This window comes from Petromyzon marinus, chromosome 22, assembly GCF_048934315.1.
Source record: "Petromyzon marinus isolate PM22_M1 ecotype Great Lakes invasive population chromosome 22, UKy_Petmar_22M1.pri1.0, whole genome shotgun sequence".
Taxonomy (NCBI): domain Eukaryota; kingdom Metazoa; phylum Chordata; class Hyperoartia; order Petromyzontiformes; family Petromyzontidae; genus Petromyzon; species Petromyzon marinus.
In genome coordinates this window covers 9,946,568-9,965,083 of record NC_133688.1, presented here as the reverse complement: position 1 = coordinate 9,965,083, position 18,516 = coordinate 9,946,568, and the positions used below count along the sequence as shown (strand labels likewise).

General features: G+C 42.2%; 2 protein-coding genes across 2 annotated transcripts in view; both read right to left on the bottom strand.

Annotated features, from left to right (window-relative positions):
• The window catches only part of LOC116945028 (erlin-2-B-like), a 46,339-nt gene extending 45,531 nt beyond the window's left edge, over positions 1–808 (bottom strand). Inside the window, exon 1 of the mRNA XM_032959094.2 lies at positions 673–808. The gene's annotated coding sequence lies outside the window, so the exon portion shown is untranslated. The remainder of the gene's footprint in view (positions 1–672) is intronic.
• A 9,276-nt stretch (positions 809–10,084) lies between these two features.
• Positions 10,085–18,516, bottom strand: part of LOC116945029 (peptidyl-prolyl cis-trans isomerase-like) — a 28,624-nt gene continuing 20,192 nt past the window's right edge. Inside the window, exons 4-6 of the mRNA XM_032959096.2 lie at positions 16,076–16,172; positions 12,780–12,855; positions 10,085–11,252 (exon numbers count right to left, since the gene is read on the bottom strand). Of these exons, the coding sequence (XP_032814987.1) occupies positions 11,114–11,252; positions 12,780–12,855; positions 16,076–16,172 (312 nt within the window). The 3' untranslated portion in view covers positions 10,085–11,113. The remainder of the gene's footprint in view (positions 11,253–12,779; positions 12,856–16,075; positions 16,173–18,516) is intronic.

Genomic DNA, 18,516 nt, shown 5'->3' with positions numbered 1-18,516 from the left:
CTAGTGTAGTAGTAACTAGTGTAGTAGTAACTAGTGTAGTGGTAGTGTAGTAGTGGCTAGTGTAGTAGTAACTAGTGTAGTAGTAGCTAGTGTAGTAGTAGCTAGTGTAGTAGTAGTAGTGTAGTAGTAGTAGCTAGTGTAGTAGTAACTAGTGTAGTGGTAGTGTAGTAGTAACTAGTGTAGTAGTAACTAGTGTAGTAGTAGCTAGTGTAGTGGTAGTGCAGTAGTAGTAGCTAGTGTAGTAGTAACTAGTGTAGTGATAGTGTAGTAGTAGTATAGTAGTAACTAGTGTAGTAGTAGTAGCTAGTGTAGTAGTATAGTAGTAACTAGTGTAGTAGTAGTAGCTAGTGTAGTAGTATAGTAGTAAGTAGTGTAGTAGTAGTAGTAGCTAGTGTAGTAGTAGTGTAGTAGTAGTAACTAGTGTAGTAGTAGTAGTAGCTAGTGTAGTAGTAGTATAGTAGTAAGTAGTAGTAGTGTAGTAGTAGTGTAGTAGTAACTAGTGTAGTAACTAGTGTAGTAGTAGTAGCTAGTGTAGTAGTAGCTAGTGTAGTAGTAGTATAGTAGTAAGTAGTAGTAGTGTAGTAGTAGTGTAGTAGTAGTAACTAGTGTAGTAGTAGTGTAGTAGTAGCTAGTGTAGAGTGGTGAGGGCGGTGGACGGGACGCGACACTCACCGCGTTCAGCACGCGCGGCGCATTCACCAGTACCACGTGACCCGGCAGGGGAGCACCACGTGACCCGGAAGTTAAACGTCTCCGCGCCACCCCCCACGAGGAGCGGCGGTACCACGTGACATTCGGGAAGTGGGGCCGCGTGTTCTACGGTGGCCGCGCGGGGCGAAATCGCGCGGCGGTGGCACGTGAAACGCGATTTGAAAAAAAAACATTCGTACCAAGTTATTAATTTTACTGTAAAAAATAATTTAGGGTTATTAAGAAAGATATAAAAAAACGTTCGCCAATGACGGCCCTTCATCATAGCACGTAAATAGGGAGACCAGAGGGATAGGGTGCATGATAGGCCTCGGCAAGGTAAGGTAATTTACCTTTTTTACCGGGTAAAAGGGTAAAGGTGTCGACATGCCAAGGGGTAAGGTGAAGGGTAGGGTAAAGGTAGCTCGGAAGAATTACCCGGTAGGGTAAAGGTAGCGAGAAGTATTAACCCGGTAAACACGGTGCCTTGTTTACTGCTAAAAGCTCCGTGGCGCAGTCCGTGGCCTCCATTTAAGAAGTAATATATATTTTTTAAACTTTTTAAAAACACACTTTAATGAAATCTACGAGTAATAGAACTCCACGACTCCAGGAAGTGGCCCCGAAGCTCGCCATAACGTAAGGGGACCGTGGCCAATTACAGCCAACGTTAGTTGACTGGACAATTAAACCCAAGCCGAAACATAACATAAAAAAATAATGTTTAAAAATATTTTATTTTTAATGATATAATATAGTATTGTCATCAGTATGATATAAGTTTACCAAGTTTGCAGTCGATACCACATTGGGAAGTGGGTTAAAATTGAGTTACAAGATTTGAAGATATGACAACAGAGTTTAAAGAAAGCGTGTAAAATTGGAATAATCGAGAGTATTCTATATGAATAAAGCACTCTACCTAGCATTTACCTGTTATAAACCTTTTTCATGTGTAGTACCCCAGTAATTACCCTGTAATCAGGTCATTTGTATGGGGTAAGGGTAAAAGGTAGAAGTAGAGTGATTGTATTGTGGTAAGGTACAAGGTAGGGTAATGGTAGGCTCGTTGTTTTTACCTTACCTTGCCGAGGCCTAGTGGATGAGTTGAAGACTGAACTTTACACCGTGGGGACTGATTAGATTTAAAACTAAATCTTGATTAACCGTTTTTTTTAATTCGCATACGAAGAGCGGCATATGAGTAGCCATCGAGTGAAGGACAAACACTGCGTTCAAAACGTATTCCTAAAATGTATACTATATAAACGCGACGAATGGTTGGCGGCACAAGACACGTCCCTAATGTACGACGTTTCCCAGCCGGGCCCATTGCACTCAAGATGGAAAAACAAGGACGAGCTATCAACCCTGACTTATGCCTCGTCTCACATGCAAGAGCGGGCGGCTACTCATTGCTTCGTGAACGATTTTATAGGCAACTTTCCAAAGAGACAACACAGACCGGCAGTCGTACACCGAAGGAAAGTTGATTTGACGTTTGCAAACCTGTCAACCCTTATCAGTGCCCTACTTTATTACAGACCAATTCAGACCTTTTTGGTCATCCCGTGCCCTTGTAAAAATCAATGTTCATCCTACAAAGCCCCATCACAAGGGAGAAACATGAACAAACACATGTTTTAGCCCGTGTTGAAACGGCTGTACATCGCATGGACCTGAAAACTAAATTTCCCTGTACAAGAATACGGGCAAACCGTATGGATTGACAGCTCTACGTTTGATATCCGTTTGACATTCGCGACAAAATCACTTAGCCACACCAAACCAATTGCAATGTGAAGGAAAGCACTTCTGAAAATATGGCACCAATTGATTTGCTATGAAACCTCATGAAAATTTGTGAAAAGCCATAAATGTTATCACGGCAAAAAACAAAACAGCCTACACAGCGTAACCAGTGCAAAGTTTCGATAAATTCAGTAACATTCTAACTTTTACCGTAACAATGTCCTGGGCAGGTATTGGAAAAGCTTTTTGCCTTATTGGCAAACACAAACAGAACATCTCTTCCTTGATTTGAAGCTTTCGTGATTGCAGGAATCCATACGCTCTTGTTCTTTCGGTAAAGTCTTGTAGGTAGAAAAAATATAATAAAAAGAACACGACGTTTCGGTCGCAACACAAGCGTCCGCCAGGTGAGCACATCTATGTGTGTCTCTCTGTGTGTATCTCTCTCTGTATATGTGTGTGTCTCTCCGAGCTTGCATTCACACCTGATGACGGTTGCTTGTGCTGCAATCGAAACGTCGTATTCTATTATTTATTTTATTTCTACGTGACTTTACCGAAATAACCAAAGTGCATCATGAAACAATTCGTTATAATTTGCGGGCGGAATGTGGTTTCCAGTAATCATAAGTCAAGCATTTATTGAATGTGTTGACTTATTGGTTGCCTGCCACTCAAGTGTGCATCCTCAGCAGGTCGTTTTAATTTCTCTGACTCTTAATTAAGAGTCGAGGATCACCATGAGGGCGCGTCAACTCCGGCCAGGGTTTTAATTAAATATTTTTTTCCATATATCTCTACGTGGCATACGATCCAGTGTCTGCTTATTGTAGGATTTGGTAGGAGTATTGGAATGTGTTTACAAAAGCACACCAGCTCCGTTGGAGCATTCGCGCCTTACGTTGCAGCAAATAATCAACCAGTCTGCCTGGCTGCAAAGGCCATCAAATGAACTTTTCAGGAGCTGGGTACTGCTTTTGGGGATATTTTTACGTGATTTTACCCAATAGAACCAAAGAGTATGGATCCTAGCAGTCACGAAAGCTTTAAATCTAGAATAGATATTTGGCGAGTTTCTTTAATGAGTGGCATGTGTTGGAGTATCCAGAGTACCTGAATAAAACCCACCACGCACACACCAGGGGGCAACCCCTACACATTGTCGTCTCCTGACAGTCTCGCAATCCCACAATCCTACAACACCTGGCAAGCCCTCTTGCAAGTACAGGACTGCCCAGGCTCAATCAACTATCCAGCAAGCGCATGTGGCTGTGCGATCTCCGTATCCCCACTAGATGGCAGCTTTGTCATAAAATGTCGTATGCAGGCATGTGGCTCGATGAGGTGAGTTTAACAATTCGGCTTTCGCGACCGAATATTATAGTCATAAGAAATGGTCGGGGGGGGGGGGGGGGTGAGTTAGATCGCGTAAAAATGAATGTGATGTTAACCCACCGCCACCCTACACAGCAAATGATTAAGTTTTGTAACGTAAACAAAAGTGTCAATTATTTACTACTTCAGCACACCGGTGTGTTGGAGAGTAAAACCCACAACATTGATCATTCGAGTACGACGTTTCGCTGGTGATTACAACCAGCTTCATCAGGCGATTTGCCAGAATCACAGTGGTTCGATTTGCCAGAATCACCAATTCAGCAATTTTGCCTGAATCACACCAATTCTGGCAAATCGCCTGAAGCTGATGATGTTTACATGCAGATGTATACATCAGGAACATTGACTCTTGGTGATGGGATACCTGGTTGACGATGGCTATATACGTGTACAGCGAATCTATTTAATTTGCAACCACGCCTTTAACTCAAAACTCAGGTTCTCGTAACTAATATAATTCAATGTTCCACGTGTTTTTTGGTTTGACCAAATGATTAACGCCATTGTGTGTGAGTAGCTGCGGGGATGAAACACTGCTTCTAAACTGAGGGAAACATTTAAGCGTGGTCAATCGTGTGTTGTCACCTGTCCTGGCTTTCCCAGAATCATCATATTTGTGAGATCACTCTCCTGGGAAATCTGCGACTCTTTCCGAGACACTAAGGGCCGTATTCTTAGTCAGGACTCAACTCTCGTTTGGCCCTCTAACGCAGCTCAACTCACGCTTAAGTCGCTCAGTTGCTTCCACAGATGCACGAGTGGCGTAACGAGCGTGGTGGGGTCTGGGGGTGCCCTGGCCCCTCCTGGTGGCCAAAATTACGAGTTGGGCCCCCCGTGACAACCACTATGAGATATTTCTCAACAGCATTGTTTAAAAAAAATAACTAAGACGTATTTAAATTTTGATTTTAAAGCTTTCGTGACTGCAGGGATTCATATTCTTGGTTCTTTGGGTAAAGTCACCACGTAGAAGGGGAACAATAAAATAATAAAAATATAACCACAGCAAGAAAATTTCTAATTTTTCTTGCTGTGGTTTTCACACCTGATGATGATTGCTTGTGTTCCAGTCGAAACGTCGTGAGAATTTTATTGTTTTATATTTTTATTTTATTGTTTCCCTTCTACGTGACTTTACCGAAAGAACCAAAGAATATAAGACGTATTTAAAACGCGGTTTCAATTCACTTTTATGAAAGTGCTTTCATTTACGTTCCACTTTTAATTTAACTAGAACAGTAACGCGGTTGGCTTCCTCAAATTGCGCGTCGCATGTTTGTTTCGACGTTGTTGTTGTCATCATTGTGCCACCAGGTAGACAAGCAGAACCTTCTGGCTTGGGACGAATAGGGGGAAGTTATAAGGTGGCACACTTCGCTCGAACGGGGCGCGCGCTCGTTCGCTGAAAGCCACGTCAGCGCATGTTTAGGTGAACCAAAGATTTAATGTTTAACACGTAGGCTTTCGCAACCAATATCATCAATATTACACGTTTTATTTTGGTTAGATCGCGTAAATATATAAATGTGTTGTTAAACCCGCTACCACCCCACACAGCGAATTAGTAAGGTTTGTCACATAAACAGAACATACCAATTCGTTTCTAGTACAGCACAGCGGTGTATTGGCATGTTCTGTTTACGTGACAAACCTTACTAATTGGGTGTGTCGGGTGGTGACGGGTTTAACGGCACATTTATATAGTTACGTGATCTAAATTTAAAAAAAAAACTGAATTATCAAATAATTTATGTTTGCCGTTTGAGTGCTCCAAATGAGTGGATTCCGGATTCAAGTCCGAATCGAGTGCCAATGTGTCGTGCGAGACAAATAAAATATTGGGGCCCCACCTGACCGATTGCAACACCCTCTGAGCTGATAATTTAGTTACTATGCTACTGTGGCCCATCATTGATATATGGTTCAGGCTCTGCTCAAGGAAATTCTGAGCATGGCTAGGACCATGCCCAAAGCCGGCTCAAGTTAGGTGTGGCTTTGAGCCGTCTCACTTGAACCAGAGCCAAGCCTGAGCCAAGCTGTCACGAAGAATTCTGAACTGAATGGTCCAGGTTTTTGTCCGATGGAAGGCAATACATGTAGATATATGGACATGGCCCATTGGTAGCGAGTTCGCCACTCGTTGCAGAGGTTCACGGTTCTAATCCAGTGGCCTCCCTGATGTTTTACGTACCACGGGTGTATTAACTGTACAGATACACGTCTGCTTTAGAGTGGATAGTTAACATCCCGTGATGCAATTCTAAATGAGTAGGCTACTGTGCGCTGGCGTCAGGATAAAAATTTGACAAATTCTAAAAATGTACAAAGCAATCATCTCCCCTACTGGCATACATATGCCCACTTTCAGGCCTGTCTGAATCGTCTTGTGCCGCACAGGAACAGCTGCCGCTGGGGGTGCCCTTTGAATGTTTGAGATGCGATCATGCAATGAGATGATGACATTTTCCGTGCGTCCAATAACCACGGTTTGCTACGTTCGGTGCGAAATAAGTTCAACATACATACTGTACATATAAGGTGCTTTGAGTTGCTGTAGGAATTTAAGTGCCATATGCATTTAAATATCACACATTATTTAGATATATTTTTCCAATTATATGCCCCAGAAATAAGTACGTGAAAACTGTTGACATTTAATTTGTGCCTGCCATGACCATCACTCTGCAGAAAGACTAATTAATAATTTTATCCCAGTTGGCTGCCAGGAATTGAGCTGGCTCAGTATCGTTACATGACCATTGCTAGCCTGTTGAACCACCCACATGGATACACACTAAATTACAGCTTTTGTAAATATCACAGGTTCCACTTAGTGCCCTATACAGTACAATGGTGTATGGATCACGTTTCTCACTGCAGGTTGCAACAGACACTAAACATTGTCCAAACGCAAGGTTCAGTGTCCGTTGTGCAATTGTGTTCTCATGAGAGAATTCAACGTTTTATCATTTTGGGGGAGGGGGGGGGGATTTCGACCAATTACAAACGCACACTCGGAGTTCAGTCACGAAGTAAAGACAACGTCTTACTAGAGTGCTTACAGTCACCAAAGCATCACATCAAGTTAGGGACTGTCCTTACAAGATAATACAGAACGACTACTAAAGTCACGGATGTCGCCGATGTCCCGGCACGGCTCATGAAATAGCGGGCATATTTCTTAACTTCCCCCCCCCCCACCTCTGTCCCCCTAACAATATACACGGATACACCAAGGTCGATAAGCAGATCTCCTGTGTTTGACAAAAATGTGTGGGCACTTTCCCTCTTCTGCAATATCTGGTTAGCATGAAAGAGTAGACTAAAATACCCGCGAGAGTCACTCTAGGCTAGAGTTCACCCTCTTGATAGGCCATTTGCCAGCAGTAGCATGAGCAAGCAATTGCAGCCATTATATATACATTTTTTGGGTTAGATTGTGTAAATACAAATGCGTCGTTAAACCCGCCACCACCCGACACAGCCAATTGGTAAGGTTTGTCACGTAAACAGAACATGCATGTATGTTGGAGAGCAAATGCAAAACATTTCCAATCTGAGTACGACGTTTCGCAATTAATTACAACTACCTTGAGGTGAAACGTCGTATAACGCGTAATTACTGTCGAAACGTCGTACTCAGATTGTAAATGTAGATGTACTCTCCAACACACCGGTGTGCTGTACTAGTAGCGAATGAACATGTTTTGTTTACGTGACAAACCTTACTAATTGGCTGTGTCGGGTGGTGGCGGGTTTAACGACACATTAATATTTACACAATCTAACCCAAAAAACGATATTATCGACACTGGCCGCAAAAGCCTATGTGTTAAACCAAGTACAGTAAAACCTTGGATTGCGAGCATAATTCGTTCCGGAAACGTGTTTGCAATCCAAAGCAATCGTATATCAAAGCACTCGTATCAGTTGTGATCACGTGACGCTCGGCAGACAAAGCGTGTATACGTACTACTGCTCGTATTGCAAGACCCTCGCTCGTTTATCAAATTAATATTTATTTACATTTTTTGCTCGTCTTGCAAAACACTCGCAGACCAAGTTACTCGCAATCCAAGGTTTTACCGTAATTGCAGGTCTGCCCCTTTGCACGTACTTCTGGAGTCACGGTGACGAAATGTTGACTACCTCACCAGGAATACAGGAGGTCGTGGGTTTGATCCCGACCCTGATGCGTGTATATTTGGAGTTTGCATGTTCTCCCAGTGGTTGCGTGGAATTGACCTTCACGTCCTCCGGTTTTACCCTCCACATTTAAAAACGTGCGTTTAGAGTATCTGGCTGCTGTAAATGTCCACGTGATAAGCGACTTCGTTGAGCTATCATTTGTGGCCAGGTCACATCTGAAAAAAAATCTATATCACTCAATGGGCCTTACCTGGTAAAATAAAAATAGTTGAATGTAGTTTAGTTTACTTCAATAGGCCTCCCTTACACAACAATACAACGGTTCTGCATGCTCCATGGAGAGTGGTTCTGTCACATGTCATCCATCAGCAATGAACAGTATTCAAAACATTTGGACAATCAGGATAGACTGCTAAAAATAGTAAGTGGTCACTTAGCAGGATACTTCGTTTGAACAAATTATGGCCGAGGGTCGATACGAACGATGGGAGTGGCAGCCAAAGGAGATAACGTGCCCGTAATTACACCATCGTGGAGTCTTTAAATCAGTTTTACATGTCCGGCTCTCGTTGACTGCTCTGAATTGAGTGCCCTAAGCCTAACCAGGGTGTGTACACGATGAATCTTCATAGCTGCAGAAAGCCGATTTAAGTGAAAAAAATTAACTTCTCCTTATTGGGGTTTTTTTTATGTAGGCATTGTGATTGTGCTGAGATCATAAAGTGACTATATTTGAGAACACAGTGTTGCTATTACTAGCTTTTTTTTGCCCGTCCAAGGACGGGTGTATATTGCAGTAAATCTGAAATGTTCATTAGAAAAATTATTCAGCTCATGATTATTAATGAGGGGGGGGGGGTTGCCCCATGTGGAGTGACGTCACCCGCTCATGGTTATTGTGAAGGGGTGCGGCATATAGAGTGACGTCACCCCCTCGTGATTACTGTAGGGGGGTGCGGCACGTGGAGTGACGTCACCCGCTCATGATTATTAATGAGGGGAGTGCGCGACCTTCTTGTGCGTCAGTGTCAATTTACACGCGTGCATGAATATTAATGAAGGGGGGGGGGGGCTCTTTTGCAGTGACGTCACGCACGGATGTAGCACTTTGCTGCGTATATTTATTTTTTACCGTCACTTTCTGTAAAAAAAACGTCATATTTGAAGCGACTTTGCGTGATAAATTATTTAATTCAGCTCGACCTTTGCGTTCGTGTAAGAATCCACCCACTCATGAATATTAATGAAGGGGGGGGTGGGCTTCATGTGGAGTGACGTCACGCACGGGACGGACAGACATTTCTGGGTGATTATAGTTGGTAATTACAAGTGGCTGTCCAGGATCTCAGCCACGCTTGCTCAGTGTTACCAAAGAGTTTTATGTCAAATATCATGGGGCATCCTCATTTGCAAGAGCAGCACATAATGTGCATATGTCATAGTGCCGATTTCAAATGAGAAAAAAATATATTACTTTCAACGTGTTATCAAAATATAGTTTTCTTTCGGTTAAGTCAGACAGTCTCGTCCCTTCACCTGATGAAGGCCGCTTGTGTTGTGGCCGAAACGTCGTGAGAATATTATTGTGTTATTTTATTTGATCAATTTATTATTTTATTCTCATTCTACGTGACTTTACCGAAAGAACCAAAGAAGATGAATCCTTGCAGTCACGAAAGCTTTAAATCGAAAAATATAGTTTCCAGGAAATTCAGTCACATGATTCAACGAAGGGCCTCTATAAAATGAACTCGACTGATTTGGCAAAATGACGACGTTAATATCTCTCCAATGTTTTTAAAGTTGTGCCGCGTGTTGTTCGGCATAAATGTCCAATGTTTCCCCCCATTTGCTGGGAGCTTCAAGAGCCGATTATGAAAAGACTCCAAGCACGTGGAATGTAACGTTTGACATCATGCTGAACCACACGCAGGAGCATAACCCGAAAAAACATCGCATAGCTTTGCAGCAGAACTGTGAAAACATATGCGGTAATATGTATGACTAAGTGATGTCAGTTATATTCAGGGTGATTTTTTTTTTCACATTCGTTACGGTGAAGCAAAAACAAAACCTGTCAAGACATTGTGTTGGATGGGTTTTTCCTGATTTACTTTATTGCTGGTCATATGATGAGTACAGAGACACAACAGTGTCCACCATCATTCCAACTTCGGGGGAGAAGCTCTGCTTTGAAATCATTGCAGAAAAAAAAAGCAAGGACACAAATCAAAATTGATCGAAATAACAAAAAACGATCTTGCAGCAAAGTAGTGCGGGAATCTGAGAGCGATTATACTGCTTGGGTAACCTGCGTGCGGTTTTTATCGGCAGTTTGGCTGTTACGGTGCGAGTTGGATGCTTGGATGAGTCGAACATGAAGGTCACGGTGAGAAACCCACAGACGTGAAAATGTACAAGACAAAAATGTACGCAACTAACATCTTCGTAATTGCATATCTAGCATTCGGAGTAATTTAGCTGTTTACTGCGATATAGAAATTAAATACATCGGTCATTGTGATTAATTATGTAATCACATTGAGAAGGCAAGTACCGTGCTTATTTATTACCACATCAAAGTGTCACGCATTTACAGTAAGTTGTACAGCGTGAAGGCTCCGGGTTATAGCTCAACTGGCAGAGAAAGATATTTTCCAAACAGGAGTTCAAATCCCAGCCAGGGTAAATTTAATATATTTGTCGGTGAAGAAACGAGCTACTGCTATGACAATGTGGAATTTACACATTGATGATGGGCACTGCCCAATGCTTATCAGAGCACGGGAACACTGACTGATGACTTGCAAAGCGTCTCAAAAGTGATGTATAATGTATTTTCAGGCCACATTCGATAACTTATTTGCCAATGTTCTCAAAGTAGCTTGTATAGCTTGTCACTTGATGATACGTAGAGCAAGTCCAGTCAAGGGTCTGGAAAAACATTGCTTTGCATCAAACTTCTATTTCAAGGGGATGTACTTTTGGTGGAGATAATTTACTTTTCCTTCACATTTGGCTGAAGTTAGCTAAAACAGGGCCACTTTATTCCTGTGAAACAGCAGCCAACTCACACCACCTCACCAAACACCGCCAGGCAATGCAGTGCATGCATTCGTTTGCTTCAATTGATTTCGCCACAGTCGGCAATCACGATGTTCTTAGAAGTCTTTCCGTCTTTCCTATCTCCGTAGGACTCCACTTTGGTGATGATATCCATGCCGCTGGTCACTCTCCCAAACACCACGTGCTTGCCATCCAGCCTGAGAATGAGAGAATCACAAGACAGTGTGGTTCAGTCAGCTGCTTTTCTCAGTTACATGAGCCAGGGTTACACACGTCTTTTTTTTACGAATAAAAGTTGAGCTCTCTGAGGTGTGTTTGGGCTGCACGGTGTGTTGTTCGGCATGATGTCTGATGTTTGGCTCCACGGTGGAGAGATGTTAACTACCTCGCCTGGTATACAGGAGGTTGTGGGTTCGATCCCAACCATGACGCCTGTATATTTGGCGTTTGCATGATCTCCCCATGGTCGTGTGAATTTATCTCCAAGTCCTCTGGTTTTTCCGTCCACATTTAGAATCATGTGCTTAGAGTATTTGGCTACAATAAATGTTCACATTGTAAGCCACTTCGTTGAGCTATCAGTTGTGGCCAGGTCGCTTCTGAAAAAGAGCTATATAGCTCAGTGAACTTTATCTGGTGAAATAAAAAATAGTTTAATTTACATGATTTAGATTTAGATTTAAAGCTTTCGTGACTGCAATGATTCATCTTCTTTGGTTCTTTCGGTAAAGTCACGTAGAATGATAATAAAATAATAAATTGATAAAATAAAATAAAATATTATTGTGTTATTTTATTTTATCAATTTATTATTTTATCAATTTATTATTTTATTATCATTCTACGTGACTTTACCGAAAGAACCAAAGAAGATTACATGATTTAGGTTTCTTTGGGAACTGAATTAAATTCGGTTCACATCGGAGAGCTACCCAGCACACCTGAGAAAACCTACGCAGAGTATGATTTTTAGACACCATTTGCTCATATGGCTTACAACACTCTGCCTTGTCTCATTGCATAACGTGGGTGTTGAGTAATGATAATAATAATATTAACGTTCACAAAAGCTTCGCTGAATCTCAAGACCCAGTTTTCAGGAGGATTGTTAAAACGGCGATATCCATGTTCGGGATTGTTTTGTATGTGGGGGAAACCCACCTTGTCACTTACAGGATCCACGCAGATGGGTTAAATACCGAAACAATGTACGACCATCTCCTAGCCACCTTGCAGCCCAATAAATGTATTTGTAAGCTTTAGAAATATACCTGATCCCACGGGCAGGTAATGATTCACAACCCTACGTGATTTAATTGTCACAAAACGATTCTCGTTTTTCTCATATTTACACTATAATTTATATTATTTCTGTTATTTCGTCTTGTTTGTACAGTTTTGTTCCTTCGATTAGCCTAAACGTAAAATTAGCATATAATGTGCGCACATAAAAAAAAAACTAAATCCGTTACATGAATCCTTGCCTCCAAAACGCTGGATTACAGCGGTGCGCCACCAGATTACAAGTCACGAGACATGTTAATGACAACGGCCAGGATATTTTAAGGGACCTGAGTAACTGACGGCAATGAATGATGTCATTCCCAATTTCATGTCGATTAATTGACTTCACTCATTGTCCCAGCAGGCTTCAAGTGGAACGCATGCAAACCTCCCAGACCCTTCTTCGGCATCGCTCCTGCCGCACGAAGCTTGACACTCACCAGGCGGTTTTGGTGACGCAGATGAAGAATTGGGAGCCGTTTGTGTTGGGTCCAGAATTGGCCATGGACAGAATGCCTGCGAGACAGGAGAGCGAATCACAGGCAAGTAAAAAATACTACGGAGTCACGCCATCAGATGAAGATACACCGGATGAAACCACATTCTGTGTATGTATGTCGAACTTCTTTCGCACCAACCATGCTAATCGGAGATGCGGGGGAAGGACAACAAACTCAACACAAAAAGCAGTTCTAAAGAAACGAGTTTTCACTCTAGAATTAAAAGTGCATAGCTCCAGCGGCTTCCTAATATCGGAGGAGCGTTCCAGACGGCCACAGAAGGACATCTGGAAGCACACAATGCAGTGACCCTCTTGTTCAATGGCCAGCCAAAGCTGCTGCGAGGATAACCAGAATGCAAATCAAGTGGCACTGTGAATGTTTTCGGAATGCTCAAAATCAGTCACGTTTCTGTTATCTGAAATGGGATACAGTATAACTAGGGCTAATCTCCCTTGGTAGTCCACAGCCATACCGAATGTATAAATTATATCTTTCTGTGACAGGGACCGGTCTATCCGTAACGACTGTGGATGCTTATTTCAGAGTGTGTAGAGCGGTGCAACACGCAGCGTTACACGCAAGCGCATGATTTCAGCCGGAACAGTCCGGAAAGCTGTTCGAGGAATTATTTGGGCACCCGGTCACATGCATCTCTCCTTATTTCGTCCTCATAGTACTGCGGGGGCTCGTGCGATGGTGTGCAGGAAAATGTGCGTCGGGCGATGAGTTTTCAGGGCTGCCAGATGTCCCGAGACGTAACTTCCCTCGCCCGTACGATAAACCTCAATGACGCACGGATGTCCATGGCGTCGAATTACGGAACCTTGTGGGGGGACGTCACGCGTTCCAGCTAGCAGCATTCCGAAAGAAATATTGAATGAGAAACGAAGGCCCAGTTGTTTCAATTCCACCACATGCCCCTCCTCCGCGTAAAGGGCACTAATGTATATCAAAAAAGTTATCATCCTCAAACTTCTTCTTTGGTTCTTTCGGTAAAGTCACGTAGAATGAGAATAAAATAATAAATTGATACAATAAAATAACACAATAATATTCTCACGACGTTTCGGCCACAACACAAGCGGCCTTCATCAGGTGAAGGGAGCGAGACTGTCTGGTAGGACAGCGCTGGAGTGAGAGAGCCACGTTCAGATCACGGCTTTTAAGCTGTGTGAGAGGAACAAAGAGCCTTGACGAAGGAATTAGCATAAAATTTAGCATTGAAAAGGCTGAATGATTAGCTTGTGACTGGTCACAGAAATAGCTATGTTAAAAGTTAAAGCATACACATCTGCAGAGGCACCCATTGTTAAAAGGAATTAGCATAGAATTTAGCATTGAAATAGCTAAATTAAGGCATTCGCTTGTAACTGCTACAGAAATAGTTACGTTGAAGTCAGAGCATACACATTCACAAAGGCACTTAGTACAAATCAAAACAGGAGAATTTAGCATTGAAATAACTAGGCGAATTTAGCATTGAAATAACTGGGTGATTTGCTAGTGACTGGTCACAGAAATGACTACAAATCTGAGCTATTCACAGTACTATATAGTGAACCAATAAAAACTAAAATATAAATTACCTTCATGTTATCAATAAACTCTATATTCTCCAATCAGCTAAGCTACCAACCATAAGTCGTTATATATCACAATGCTATATGGGCGTTTACAAACTAAAGTGCCTCTGTGGTAGTAGCTACATTGGAGAAACCAAAAGACATATCTCGGATCGCATCCGCGAACATAAAGCAGACTTGAAACACGGTAAGACGAACTCCTCTGCCGTGGCAGATCACTGTTACAATTCAGTGGGCTCACATGACATTGACTTCTCCAAGACGGAGGTTCTTTGCAAACCAACTGGCTACCATGAGAGATTCGTTCATGAGGCCATTCACATATACAAGCACAGAGACAATTTCAACCGAGAAGATGGATTCAGGCTCAGTAACCACTGGAAAGATGTGTTAAATCATTTCTGTTCTTAATTAATTGTAATTTTACGATGACCTTCAGACCGCAGCTCTTTCGCCAGCATTGCCTCTTAATACCTCTCACACCACGGTTAATGGTATGGTTTACAACATGGAGTATACTAGGGCTTCGCAGCTGTCTCTCTCCCCCTCCTCTGTTCCGACCATGGACGAACTCGTCCGTCTGAACGGGGCCCGTAGCTATCCGTGGTACGGAAATTTGAGGGTAAGAATCCACCCATTTTTTCGCCATATAGCATTGTGATATATAACGACTTATGGTTGGTAGCTTAGCTGATTGGAGAATATAGAGTTTATTGATAACATGAAGGTAATTTATATTTTAGTTTTTATTGGTTCACTATATAGTACTGTGAATAGCTCAGATTTGTAGTCATTTCTGTGACCAGTCACTAGCAAATCACCCAGTTATTTCAATGCTAAATTCGCCTAGTTATTTCAATGCTAAATTCTCCTGTTTTGATTTGTACTAAGTGCCTTGGTGAATGTGTATGCTCTGACTTCAACGTAACTATTTCTGTAGCAGTTACAAGCGAATGCCTTAATTTAGCTATTTCAATGCTAAATTTTATGCTAATTCCTTTTAACAATGGGTGCCTCTGCGGATGTGTATGCTTTAACTTTTAACATAGCTATTTCTGTGACCAGTCACAAGCTAATCATTCAGCCTTTTCAATGCTAAATTTTATGCTAATTCCTTCGTCAAGGCTCTTTGTTCCTCTCACACAGCTTAAAAGCCGTGATCTGAACGTGGCTCTCTCACTCCAGCGCTGTCCTACCAGACAGTCTCGCTCCCTTCACCTGATGAAGGCCGCTTGTGTTGTGGCCGAAACGTCGTGAGAATATTATTGTGTTATTTTATTTTATCAATTTATTATTTTATTCTCATTCTACGTGACTTTACCGAAAGAACCAAAGAAGATGAATCATTGCAGTCACGAAAGCTTTAAATCGAAATCCTCAAACTTGTTTACAATCGGATGAGATCAACATTCCAGGCAATTTGGTCATAGGCAGACGATATCTAAAGTTAAAGATGCAGCCCTGACGTTGCTTGTTCACGCCACTGCTGGCAGGGCCAACACGAGGAATCTTGTAAAGCTGTGGAGGTACCCACACACCACAAAAATGCATCTCCACAGCAATGAAAATGGCAAGTTAAAACACGATCAAAGGCACACACATTGAGAGTCATCTACAAAAGCCCTCTTATCAACCTAATCTTATTCTCACCCGAGGCCATGTGCTTCATCGTGAAGTTCTCATCCTCAAACGTGTTGCCGTAGATGGACTTGCCCCCAGTTCCGTTGCCCTTGGTGAAGTCTCCACCCTGAGGAAATCGACAGCAGGAATCAGCAGGGAACAGTCATAGGCTACGTTCATTCTTCTCAGCAGTTCACCGTCAGCTTCCCGTGCTTCACATCGGCACCTGCACACAAAGCTGACTGTATTGCTCCATCTCCTCAGTATGGACATCCTCTTGGAACGCACTGCATCCCTCGACTGTTACTCCGTGATCATTCTTGACCAATGGCTATCCCTTCTCGTCACGTGTCCTACCCAAGTCAAACTTACTTTTCTAAACAATTACAATCATGTATTTTACCCGAGTATGTTCTCTAACGCGCGTTCCTTTCTCCGTCTCTCAAATGTAATTCCAATGTAACGTTATCTGTAATTTTATAACACTATCCATACTTATTTATCAAAGCACCAATGATGGTTATTTTAGCCTGGAGTCTCGCCCAATTATTTTCAGTCACCGCAAAAGCTTGCACAGTCACACATGAAACAAGCGGTCGCCAATTTGACAAAGGTGAAGAGATATAGACCCGATTACAAGCAATGGTGAGCAATGTGTAATAGCAACCCATTATTGTGTCACATGAGGCACAATGTTATACCAACCTATTCACCTTTCCTCTGGACAACCAGAGCTGCATTGCACTTAAATATCTGATAATGAATGCCTATGCTTAGTGTCTGTGAATTTCATTACTTAAATAATAGAAACTGTACAGCAAAGTAATTTAACGTGATACACAATATTTAACAAAAAACTATGTGGAATAGCGGTCCGTTACATTATTTTCCTGCTTTACATTCAATGCTGCGTAAGACAAAGTTACACCTTTCAGTATTGCATTGTAGGCCTTGATTTCTGGAATTAAAGCTGAAATCTAGGAATCTTAGAGGCGCCTCGGTCAGCCAATATAAAATCGGATATTAACTTTAAACCCTAAAGCGTCTCGGTGGTGGGTTAGTATGGCCCTCCAAGTCTTGGAGATTAATTCTGAAGCACAAAGATGAATGAGGCCGAGTTTTATTGACTTTTAATTGTTGGTGGGAGTCGCATCTCTTGTTTTTCCTTTGCCACCAACTAAGCTGTTAATTCCTATTGCACCGTCAGCGTCAATGGCATGTGGAACAGACATTCCCATTCCGAATGCGCACCCACAAAGAAGCGGAGTGCCACCAACAGTTGTCAGAACAGTCCTTGGGAATGTCTCGGAACTCCTGTGAAGTCACTTTAATTAACACTTATCCAACACTAGATGGCGGGTTTATGTTGTAAAACAAAATGTAGATTTTTTTTTGCGAGAAAGGATGAAAGCTATTCTTATTGATTCATCATTTTGACACTGGAAAAAAGTTTCCCATAGATATAACTCGCTCAACCCGAGCTATAAATGTTATGATACGTATTTTGTCTTTGACGTTCGCTAGTCGAACACTGGTGAGATAAGGCCATAAAGAGGGTGCATGGGTGTTTGCATGTTTTGCCACGAGTACGTGTGGTTAATGCACACTTGATGACCCGAAAAATGTATCTATTTGGTATTTGAACATCTTAACACCTACCGTTGTATTGCCAGAAAGGATAATACTTATTCTTGGTTCATTTGGTAGAGTCACGTCGAAGGGAAATAATAAAATTAGAAAAATAAAACAATACAATTATCACGACGTTTCGATTGCAACACAAGCAATCATCATCAGGTGTGAAAACCACAGCAATTCATTTTTCTTGGTTTTTTATTATTATTTTATTATTTCCCTTCTACGTGACTTTACCGAAAGAACCAAGAATAGGAATCCCTGCAGTCACGAAAGCTTTAAAACGAAAGGTAAAACCTATTCTTATTGTTTCATCATCGTGATGAAAAAAAAAACAATCTGTTTAATGCCAATACTTTCTCTCTGGGTGACTAAAAAATCCAGATGAGAACTCAGGATCTAAGTCTGTGGTGGGTTTCTGTTGAGCGACCCTCACCACGTTAATCAGCCTCCTCTGACTGCGGCGTTTTCCACGCCAGTGTTGTCACCCTACTTCCTGCAGAGGGGAGCCGGACTGGCGGATTGTTGGGGGGTTTTTTTGGTGGGGGGGGGGGGGGGGGGCATACGTGCCCAAAAGTGGCCCATTTAACTCGAGTGGGAGCCCAAAGAGCACACGCTTTTGAAAATCCATTTTGTGGAATCGCAATTTCACAACAGCTTTAAAAACAGACCCCAAATTCGCGTGCACAAAATCTGCCCTGGCAGGGAGTCACTTCAGTGGGCATTCACCTCGCACCATAACTCCCACAGCCATACTGGAGCAGGTGGTGCAATCATTGTTGATATTAATCATGCAAGCGTATTTAAAGAAATAACAGTTTTAATGAACAACTGCA